General features: G+C 43.0%; 1 protein-coding gene across 1 annotated transcript in view; it reads right to left on the reverse strand.

Moving 5' to 3' along the window:
* KCTD8 (potassium channel tetramerization domain containing 8) overlaps window positions 1–6,909 on the reverse strand; it is a gene marked incomplete at both ends in the record, with an annotated part of 91,130 nt that extends 84,221 nt beyond the window's left edge. Inside the window, one exon of the mRNA XM_080638983.1 lies at window positions 6,066–6,909. Within this exon, the coding sequence (XP_080495109.1) occupies window positions 6,066–6,909 (844 nt within the window). The remainder of the gene's footprint in view (window positions 1–6,065) is intronic.
* Window positions 6,910–12,119: the final 5,210 nt, after the last annotated feature.

Here is a 12,119-nt window from a genome sequence, read left to right on the forward strand (position 1 = left end):
TCTGTTCACTTTGTTCAGGCCATACTGATGCTCATCTGGATCAAGAAGAGAGTGTTTCTTTCTGCCACTTCTCATACCTATAGCATACTACTTCTGACATCTGCAAGAGCTGCCTGAGCAGTTTTTCCTTTCTGGAAACCTATGTTTAAATGTGGAACTGTGGCAGAAAGAGGATAATGTGAGAATCTGTGAACTCCCTCTTGGTGTAATGCTTAGCGAATTTTTGTTCGCCACACAAATTCTCATCACAGTGTAACGAATGGGGTATTTGCTCCAAAGGAAAAAAAAAAGCAGTGAAATACCAGTCATTTCATGTTGAAAAATCAAATATATTGAAAAATGTATTTTGTTAGCAGTAATGTTTTAATTTTAAATCATGTGCCTGGCACAATATTATACAGAAAACTTTTGAACATATAAATTCTGCACTTGAACAGCAGATAAATAGAAGTTCATGTTGACAATAAAGAACAAAATAAAATATGATTTGTTCACACTACTGTGGAAAAGTAAACATTTCCTTGCAACTACTGTCATAAATCCTCAAAAATGTATGAAGTGATCTGACACCAAGAAGCAGTTTTCCTGCAAAATATTACAGATCCAGCAACGTCAGCTTCTTCAACACCATCACTGTTCCCACGTAATCCACAAGTGCAAGTCCAGGATAATATCAAAAACCAGTGTGTTTCCATTTCCCAACATCATAAATATCAGCTGCTTGTATCAAGATGCTTATTGCTTATCTAGTATTGATCCTGGCAACATCCATGACAGTTGATTTTCTCAGTTAATCTCTAATTTTACTTTTAAAATACTGCACAACAGTTCCAACCCTCAGCTCCAAATATCAAAGAGGCTCTAAAGTACTGAAAAAAAAAATTTATTGTAATAAGACTAGGAATTGGATATAGTGATTAAAATCTGATCACAAATATTTGCATTGAGTCTTGTGTATTTCTACTGAAGCATAAGAAAAATCCAACGGTTCCTGGCAGTTTTTCACTGTAGAGGAATGCAGGTTGGTTTCCTTATTTATTTATTAAAAGGATGAATTTGTTAAAACTTCTTTTTAATCTCACGTATTAAAATCATTCTCAAATAAAGTTTCTTGGTTGAAATTATGACTAAAATGAGAACACCAGTTTCAGTAGTCTAGATTAGCATAAATTATGTCAAGCGGTGGCGTAAGAGAGATATTCTCATATTAGTAATTTGTAACTGTACACTTTGATTCATCCCTTTACATTCAGGGACATATATTTTGGAAAAAATACAAGATAAAGAGTAGTGTATTATTTATTTATTTTTAAACCTTATTAAAGTTCATCTGGAATCACAAAGCAGAAAATCCTTAACTTTTACATCCGTTTTCCAAAGTCACAGGACCAAAACTGTCTACAGAGTCTCTCTTTAAAGGGCTTTGCTCAATACTCCTATCAGAAATAACATTCCTAGATCTTGAGACTGTCAGAAATCTGAAACATTCCTATGTCATGCTTGTGATACTGATTTAACCCTTCATGTCAGCTTGCACTACAACATGATGGATGGAGAGCAACCTGTCATGGTCACAGAAACCACATGCAGGGTGGCTTTCATACCACTCTGCCTTCAGAAGAGCAGTTTACCTGCTGACCCACCAACCCCTCACTTTCCTCAGGAATGATGAGCTGAATTTAGCATTCACAGAGCAACTAACACTTCGAAGTATTTTGTGAACGTATTTGTTCCCCATGTTTCAACTGTCAGCCAGGTTTTGTTGTGGGTGAGTTTTTTAGGGGGTTTGGTGCTGTTGTTTTGCGGGTTTGGGGTTTTTTTCAAAATTTCGTATTGTTTCCTAAAAGTTAATTCCTTCCAACTGCTTATCCCCCACTGATTACAGAATTATTATCACTTGCTTATGACAATTTCCACAGCAACCCATATAATCTCAGACTGCTGTGACTTCAAGTGGAAAATAAGCACCATAAATTCATGCAAATGTCACCTGTTAAAAACTGAAGCAAGAGACAAGGAAAAAGATATTGTCACATATGATACAGGAATGTCAAAATAGAACGCATGTCAAAATTTTTTGCATTAAATATTATCGCATTTTTCTTACAATAAACATGTCAGTTCAGCACAGAGAGCTTCCAGCTGAGCACAATGCTCTCAACACCCATAAGTCAGATTGCGTAGCAGATGTTAAATGTAAAATCCATTAAGACCAATTAGATTCTACAGAAGAAAAAAATAGTAATAGCATGCACAGGCAACGCTACATTACACAACAGTACTGAGAGATACAGTGAATCTCAAAAAAAAAACCCACAAACACAAACAAACAAGCTTTTTCCTCACAAAGAGGACCAGCTAACAGAAGGTATGTTACGCTGCCTGCAGCCTTGCAAAGCAAGGTCTCCTGCCTCCTGGTCTCCTGTCTCCAGCTAGAAGCAACTTTTGTGAAGGCCATCACCTATAGTGCACCAACAGGTAATTAATCAGTGGTCCTCTATGGCAGCTTGAAACTAAGCAGCAGAAGAGTTTAATCCTCTTTCCCAAACTGCATATGCATTACATGTCATATTAATGGACCCAAATCATCCTCATGTATACTAAGGTAACAGCTTCAATATCACGGAACCAAGCTATCAAGGAGGGGGGGAGGGATAAGGAAAAGCTTATGGTATACTCAGTACCTTTTCACTACCACATAAGAATTTACTGCTTTTATTAACTATTAAAAGACAGGATTTATAATGGACACATGGAACAGATCTGTGAGCACTTTTCAGAACTAATCTACCAATACTAGGTGCAAGTTGAATTCTGGCCCTGTAGTAATTGTGTAGACAAATGAAGCTGTCACTGTATACATGATAGCCTGCACACCACTGGGGGCAAAGAACCTAATGTTTTTTGTAGGAATTATGCATAGTAAGAGGAAAGTGTGTCTCTGTACTTGTCAGGACATGTTGCCAAAGGCTGAAGCATTATTTTCTGGTAAGCAGTTTCAAACCACCTCTGGTTCTTCAATCAGAATTAGTTTGCAACAACTAATCCATCCCTAGATATTAAGGAACTCATAGAGTAATTAAATATATATGTAGTATCCAAGATGAATTTAATCTGCCTGAAGGTTTAATAACATAATTTCCTTTCTTTTTTTTTTTTTTTTTTTTTTTTAAAGTGATATATCATCATTTCAACTCAAAATACCTACTGAAGTTTGAGAGATACTAGAAACAGACCTCAACCTGAAATCTGTTCCACAAACCATAGATTAAACCTTTGGCCACCAAATATGCCTTAGTAGCTCTGAGAAACATACTCAGGTACTCAGGACCTAAGGAAATGGGCAGAACATACATATCCTAATGTATTTTTCCAAACACTTTGCTACAGAGTTGAACACAAGTCCTGGGGAGAAAGGGTGAAAGAGAAGTTTGTGTAATTGCTATAGAGGTACAGATCAACAACTAATACAGTTGCTGGTTGCAGATGCTCATGCTGTGAATAACAAATGCAAACACAGCTAGAGCTTTTCCAGTAGAACATAACACTAGGTTTCTTCTCTGCTAGCACCAAATTAAGTCTCAGGTGCTGGCCAAAACCAGAATAAGCTCCCTTAAGTTTTTTGTCTTGATACTTTTCTCTGTAAGACACAGTCCTGAGTTGGACATTCCCCATGAGAGCTCTTGAAATCAACAACCTCCCAAACAAAACTGGGGTTCATGGGGACATGTGGCAAGGAACAAATTGAAAAGTGACTGCTCTACTCTGTATATTAAGGTCTGTTTATGAGCGAGGAAAGAATACGGTTCAGGCTAACGCTGTTGGAGAGCCTGCAGCCAGTAACCCTGACCACTCTTCTCACCCCTGGTGCAGGCTTCCAAGGTTTGCTCTCCCTCTGAGGAATTCTTGTGCAGCAGTCAGGCAAATCAACAGCAAGCACCCAATGCATCCAGGGCATTTAATAATAATGTTCTGTTTTATCAATAGTCATCATCAATTGGACACTTAGTTTAAAAACAAACAAGCAAACAAAACTAAAGCATTGCTTCAGGCATTGTGTTTTGCTTGTTTCTCTTCCCATTTTTGTGATTTGTCTCCATATTGCTATATTTCAGAAAAATATGAACATATATAAAATTGTTAAACAAAGACTGTTAGACACATAACAAGCAGCCAAAATTAAAATACGTTCCCCATCTTTTCAGCCTACTTTTATCTGAGTCATTTTTGTACTCAGAAGTAAAAAAAAAAAAAAAATACACACCCAAAAAAGATTAAACAAAAAAAAAAAAAGTTAAGTGTATTACTTTAAGTAATAACTGGTTTACTTATCATAAGATTGTAACTTGGAAGACTGAAAATCAAAACAAAAATCATGACATAGAGCATCAAATTCATCCCTGGCATTATTCCACACAAATCAGTGGTATTACACCAGGGATTAATTTGGAGCACTGATATGAATTACAGCACTGTTCTATAAAGCAACCACACACAAAATATAACCCAAAACATTATGAGCATCACAAAAGCACACAAATAATTATGCACCTACATATCTATTTCTGAGGAAACAGAACCAAGTGTTCACAGTCTTGATAAGAACAATAAGGAACTTCTGCTATTTAGAAAATCATTATGACTATTTTTCGCAGAAAGGAGATTTAATAATCATGTAAAAAACTTGCTAAAGTCCACCCTGTAGATTGTAAAGCTCCTCTACAACTCAATTTCTACATATCCTAATGAAATATGACTGACAATAAGTGATGCAATTAATCTTAAAAAACCCATTTAATATAGTGTGAAGATTGATTTTTAAGTACTTAAGTCTGATCAGCAAAGGATGGTCACCACCCATACCATATACAGCAGTGTAAACTCTTTAATTAATTTCTCCCCCAACTAGAAACCCTTTCACATTTCCATCCTTTATTAAATACCATGCTTAGGTTCAGTTTTAGACACTAAACAGGTTGCTTCTGTTTAGCTGCCCTGCTGATGAAATTAGTTAGAGGCTGCATCTCCCATCTCACCACAGCGGCAGGCTCTACCAGAGCATCCGTCCTATGCTCAGGCAGCGTGAGACCACACAGAGGCAGAAGAAAGAAGCGAATGGAGAACACCTCACTCTTTCATAGGCTCAGTCAGCTCTCAAAAACATCTGTTACGTTTAAGGCTGCCTGTGCCTTTCAAAGACAAATCTCAGATAGGGCCTGGTGTTCGCCATCCAGCTGCGGTTTCATTACTCGAAACCATTAGCACTACATACTTTGCCAGATTTAAACTCATTCGTTATTGCTTGATTTTCCTATTTGCAAGTGATCTGAAACCTTAAAGCCTAACCCACAGCCAACTAGCGAAGTTGTTTAGGAGCTGTGTACCGGCCACGGCGTGGTTTATTTTCTTTTTTTCCATTGTCCCCCCTTCCCCCCACGTTGGAACCACGCTGTTTCTTGCTCCTCGGGAAGTTGACTGTGCCCTGGCTGCCCCTTTCCTCACGGAGACCGTGCCCAGGCGCAGTGCGCTCACTCGGGAATGAAAAGCAGCCATAAAATATTAAAACCCTTCCCCGCCGTTCCAATCTCCGCACCGCCTCGCTGGATGGGAGCGCCGCAACCCTCCGCCGAGGGGCCAGCACTGCGCTCGGCCCCAGGCATGGGACCCCTCCCGCCGCAGCCCCCCGACCCGGCGCCGGCGCGACGCTCTCCCGGAGACCCCGACACAGGCCAGGTGGTGCAGGGGGACGGTTCTTCCCTTGGCACACTCGGCACCAAAAGGTGGGAGCAGCTCCCGCTGCTTCAATGAGCGAGAGAAGCTGGTCCCCCGCCGCGCTCCGGACGGGGCACTAGGCAGCCCTGTCTCTCCCGCTCCCCAACGCATGGAATAAAATGTGAACCGTGGCGGTGGCAGCACCGAATGAGGGTGGAGAGGGGACAGCCCCAATTCGTCTTGGACTACATGTTGCTTTAGGACAGCAAGGGTCGGAGTGTAGGGGTGCGGGTGCACTTTTAACTGCGCAGCATAGTGCACCCCCCCGGGGCCGGAGCGCGGGCAGCACTTACTGAAGAAGATGTACTCGGTGTAGCTGCTCCAGATCTTGTCGTCCCTGTACTGGTTGATGAATGCGGCGGTGCCGGTGGAGTTGCAAGCCACCATGTGGAAGCCCGCCTCGGAGAGCCGGTCGAAAGCTTGCTCTAGGTAGGTGAATTTGAGGTAGAAGCGGGAGGTGTACTTCTCGGGTGGGCGGTCAGGGTCGCGGCTCTCGTTAAGGGTCTCCCCGAAGACCTCCTTGGCTAGGGCGATCCTGCCGCACACCATGATGCGGGCGACGCGGCGGAACTTGGCGTCCGCCTGGTTGTCCCGCACCGTGGTGTAGGAGCCGCGGTAGCCCACGGTGAGGAAGCCTGAGCGCTTGTCCAGCGCCGCCCGCTGCAGCCGGTCGCTGCTGCCCTGTGAGTTGCTGTCCTCCAAGTCGCTCTGGCAGCCCTCGTCGTTGAGCGAGCTCTGCTTGGTGACCTTGGGAGACAGCAGCTTCACCAGGTCGCCCAGCTGGAAGTACTCGGCCTCCCGCAGGAGCCGCTCCTTCTCGGGGAAGTGCTCGGGCAGCGCCAGCTGCTTGTCCCGCAGGTAATCCAGCACGTACCTGAAGAGGAAGCCGTCGCGGTCGATGAAGAAGCGCGCCCGGCTGTCCCTGGGCAGCTGGCGGGCTGCCGCGGGGCCGCCCCGGCACGGGGAGAACATGGTGGCAAGCGTGCTGTCCGGGACGCTGAGCAGCGTGGAGTGCCTCGTCACGTACACCTGGCCCCCCACGTTCAGCTCCACCACCTCGGGGAACGGCGAGCCCGACGGCCCCGACACCATGTCGCTGATGGGCAGGATGCTGCCGCCCGCCTCCTTCAAAGCCATGGCTGCGAGCGGGCGGCCGCGAAGGAGGGTCTCCCTCCTAAAAAAGCCGGCCTCCCTCCCTCCCCTCTACCCACCCCACCCCTCTCCTCCCTCCCCTCCTTCCCCTCCTCCTTCTCTTCCTTCCACCGCCGAGCCCGGAAGCGCCTGGACGGAGGCACTGCTTCCACCGCCCTCCGGAATGGCCCCGCGGCGCGGCGCCAGCCCTCACCTGCCCCCCTGCGCCCCCTCGCTGCCCCGGCGGCGGGACGGGCTGAGCTGCGCTGTGGGCTGGCCCGGCCCGGCGCGACCTGCCCCGCCCCGAGCTCTGCCCCTGCCCCTACCCGCGCTCCGCACGGCGATGGGGCCGCGGGGACCCGCAACCGCGCAGGGCTCACGGCCGAGCGGCCGCCAGAGCCAGCTGCTGTTTGGAGAAGCGCTGCCAGGCCCGGCCCAGGGAAGAGCCAAGCCCCTACCCCGGCTCCTCCCCCCGCCTCGGCTGGGTGGCTTTTTTGGTTCGCTTTGGGTTTTTTATTTGTTTTCCCCCTGAAAACCTCCCAGCTTCCCCCAGATCCGTCTGCCTCCCTTACACTGTCACTCCAGTTGGCACTTGCAGGGTGCTAGAATGATGGTCGTCCTTCCAAAAGTAGTGTTCTGCTAGACGCACATGATAGCATTTTTCACCATCTTCCCTATATTAGTGTACCTTTACCATGAGGGAAGGGGGGGGCGGGAGGGGGACGACACACTTAATTTGGGACACAAAAGAAAACCGTGTTTGCTGTGCTGATGGTACAAATGTACCCTGTTGCCCTGGTGGGACACAAATGTTGTATTTGATGTCCTGCTGCTTCACTGGTGCACAGCACACTGGGATCCTGATTTTGAGAGAAGCTTAATGTGCACTCTAGTTTGACGATGGAATTGGGGTGATTCAGAGCAGAAAAAGTCAGCTGCCTTTAGGATCCAGATGCCAGACATAGATTTTGATTTGGAATACATTAGCATATACATTCTTGGCTGTAAAGCAACTAAATTCATACTCTGTTTAAGCAGTAATTTTTTTTTAAATTTGTATTGTTTTTAAGCAGAGCCACAACTAACCTACATCCAGATTTCTGATGCTTGTACTTTCAGGCTGTGCTGCTGGAATGTATCAGAGCACAGACTTGTGTGCATGTGTCAGATGAGAGGTGTACAATTACTCGTGCCAACAAAAAGTGAGGCCTAAACCTGAGTGTGTTTCTCTGACTACCAGTGCCAGGTCTGTGTGACTCTGTTTGCTGGGTGGTTCATGCATGGGAATGCTTTAGTTTTGTTTCATTTAAACAAGGGTCACTTCAGGCCTGGGGGTAAAAGCCATCAGTTTGCAGGCAGATAGAGCTGCAGCTTTTTCCTTCTCACTGGTGCTCCGTGATCAAGAAAACCAGTCATCCAAAGCTTAGTCACATTCTTTAAAATACGTGTGTAAACTTATCACTTTTAAAGCAGTAACACAGACGTCTTGACAGCACCTCATCCCACCTATTTGACATACCTTTTTCAAGGTGGGATGAATCAGCCTCTGGTGCTACCTTCGTCCCTCCATTCGCCATAAACGTTGAGAGAGAACTCCTAGGTTTTACATGGCTAGTGCTAAGGGAAGCACATCCACCACCCACTCATCAGGCGGGGAGTGCTGGGAAGACTGAGCAAAGACTCCTAGAAACTAGATGTGTTTTGTTCAAACATAAGGATTATGTAGGAGTGAAAGGGCTTATAGCAGAGAACAAATGTGCAGAAAAGATTTCTGCAGTGCCCCTTCTTGCCTATTACTGAAACTGATTAATAGTTTTGAAAAAGTGGACGACCGTAAGTAACTAAGTAACATTCTTTTCTTGGTTATTTCATCTGAAATGCTGTTAAGGTCAGAAAAACCACTCAGACTGCTAGGCAACAAGAAAACAGGGCATCATCTTTTGTTGACCATTTTGTCATGCATTTCTTTAGGTTCAAATCCTTAAAACACAAAGAGACAGTTTTCATTGTTTTGGTCTTGCCTATAGGGGATATTGTTTTTCCTGAGGGCTCATTTGAGATGTTTTTGCTAATTTCATGTCCACCCTCTTCTGTGCAATATGGAATAGTAATTTAACCATATATAAGACAACTCATGCCAGAGCACTGCATGGCTCGTAACACCACATTATCATTGTGGGCTATTGCCATACCCAGTGCAGTGCCACTAGAGAGGGGACAATTCCATTTCTTTCTTATGTGCAGAAGCCTGTGGCCGCAACAGAACTATGTCTTAAACCTTCTCTCTAGAGACTTGTGTTTGTAAGGATATGTAATGTAAGGATATGTAGCTTGACAAACGTTAGAGTGAGATCATTTACCACACAGGATTGCCCAAGTTTGACAGGTTGCATAGAAGTCATGCATAAAATAAATGTTAATATATTACTCAGAGGAATAAGAAATTTCCTCTCAGTATTATCAGGGAAAGAACGGAGAATGAGTGCTTCATTCTTTCTAGGCTCAACAGCCATTGCCTGAAGCACTGGAAAAATCCTTATACCAAATACTTGCAGTCACTTCTGTATTAAGCTTCTGTATGCTGCCTGTTATTTGGTCAGCTCATGGCTTCCTCTGTAAATAAGTATATGCCAGGCCCAGCAATGTCTTTGAGTTGATGAAAAAAGCTCATATAAATTCCAAAAATAATTTTTCATGAGAATGGGCAAAAAGAACATATTTGTGCTCTGTGGGGTAAGAAACATCTTCCTACATGCTTACATTATGCATAGTGCATCAGCATCCTGCAGCGCCATTTGAGTGAAGTCTAAGGCCAGTACAATGGAAATAAGTAAAGCTGCAAGTACATAAGTAAATGTCCTTAAGGTTTAGGTATGTGAGGGTTTCTGATGCTTAAAGTAGAGTAAAAAATGCAGGTGAAAGTCTGCCATGATTTGTCTCCTTATCTGTGGGAGTGTTTTGAGATAGGGCTGAAGACTTCATGTAAGGGAGAATTTCTTTCGGAGATTCCCTTAGGTAGGCAGAGTGGTAAAAGCAGGCAACAACACCACCCCCTTGAAAGCAGCCTGGAGGGGCACAAGGCAGGATGTGCTTCTCAGCAAAAATCTTTTCACTGTAGTTCTTTCTGCTTTGAAGTTATTCAGTGTGCTGGTTTGACCAGGCTACATGGGAGAGACATTTTAGCAGGGCTTGTTGTGATAGGACGAGGGGAGATTCTGGCTGGACGTGAGGAAAAATTTCTTTACGATGAGGGTGGTACAATACTGGAACAGGTTGTCCAGGGAGGTGTAGACGTGCCATCCCTGGAGACATTCAAGGCCAGGCTGGATATGGTTCTGGGCAACCTAATATAGATGGAAATGTCCCTGCTCACTGCAGGGGGAGTGAGTTAGACTAGATGACCTTTGAAGGTCCCTTCAAACCCAAACTATTAAATGATTCTATTATTCTAGACTTACTGGAGAGGATCGTGGTGAGAGAGGGGCAAACAACAGAAAGGAGGGTCAGGAAGATCATCCAGACTACGTCATGTAGATCAGCCAGGGCATCCTTATGAAAAAATTGTGTATATAAAACACATTTACTGCTACTGAGACTGTCCAGTTCTGGAATGGAAATTAGGATATCAGGAATTAATACATTTACTTGGCTTATTGCTCCATCAGGTTTTGAACTGATGCACCCAGCAAAAGGTTACTTTCTTATATTCTAAAAATGTTTCAGTAATGTCTTGTATTTGGTAAAAAATATTGTATTTGGTAAAAACTGTTAAATAAAACATTTGGAGTTTCTGACAAGGAGAGAGGTGGAAGTGAAAGTTTTCTTCACAAGAGACTTGTTTTAAAGAAACACTTCAGCAATATAAAGAAAAGAAAAAGTGTTCGCTAATACAATCCAAGGTGATTCCTGCAATTACAGTCTTATTTTTTCATATCATTGGATAGCACAAAAGGAAGGATACAAAACCACTTTTCAAACTGAAGTGTAAAATACATCTTATTTGTCTACTGAAAGTTAGCAAAAAAGTAGGGGATAATGTGTAGGAGAAGAGCAAACACTGAAATCAGACACTTAATTGGAAGTTCTTAGAGAACTATGAAAATTCTGTAATCCCAGCAAGTTAATAAATTAGGTGAACTAGTAGGGTGAAGATTTTTCTGGCAGAATCCCAGTGAAGTCAAAGGGAATTGTTCTTTTGTCCTGAATTGCAGGATCAGGCAGGAAGAGTAGTTCATCATGCAGAAAAAGTTCCAACTGATTACTATGAGCGGGTCTGCAATAATTACAGAAATCACCTAATAAGCATTTAAGATGATTATGTTGTCTTTCAAAAAGTCATCAGCCCAAGAAATGACATTAAAATTCTAGACAAGAATGTGACAAACTGCCAGCAGAATCATATTTCTAACACTGCTGTACTCTGGCTCAGTAAACCCTAGAAGTCTTGGCCACTTTCCTGATTCACTCCTTTTGGTTGTCATTTCTGTCACTTTCCCAGTTATTAACATTTTCCTATTAAGAATTCTTAGATCATACTTGTTCCCTTACATCTTATTCTCTGATGGCAACAAAGCATCTTTCCAAAGAAATGTCTTTTCTAAAGACTCTGAGATTGTCAATTTTCCATCCACCTAACAGTTGTCACTTCAATATGTATGTTACATTTGCTCCTTATTAGCTGTTCTCCATACCACACTCTCCTTCTAGTCCCAACATTCATATTTTTTAAACTTTAAAGGTATTTTTATGTAACATTGCTTTGTTCCAAAATGATTGGAACTCTGTCCTACAAGGATTTAGAAATGTATTTATTTATGTAGTTAATTCTCAGAGTTAAACAGAAGCACTTGTATGTGTAAAGTTAGTACTGTGGGAATTTGTACATTCAGGACCTTAACACCATTGCATACATTTAGATTAATATTATAGATTATTTAGTTGCACTGCTGGGACTAAGAGCAGAAGAAATTAGTCTACACACTTGATTCTGAGAATGTAGGAACTTTCTTTTTACAGTCCATAGAAATACATAGCTCTAAGTTGCATTTGAAACATAGCAAGTAGTTATTAAGGTTTCAAAGATTATGTATTCTCAGGAAAAAAAGGGTTGGTAAGAAGTTTTGTCAGGTTAATCAAAAAAGAATTTAGCAAGTTTTGTTTCCCAAAGACTGGAAGTTTCTGCTGCTAATAGCTAATAAATACATTTTCTGACAGTA

The sequence above is a fragment of the Psittacula echo genome (assembly GCF_963264785.1).
Source record: "Psittacula echo genome assembly, chromosome: 1".
In the NCBI taxonomy this organism is placed as follows: domain Eukaryota; kingdom Metazoa; phylum Chordata; class Aves; order Psittaciformes; family Psittacidae; genus Psittacula; species Psittacula echo.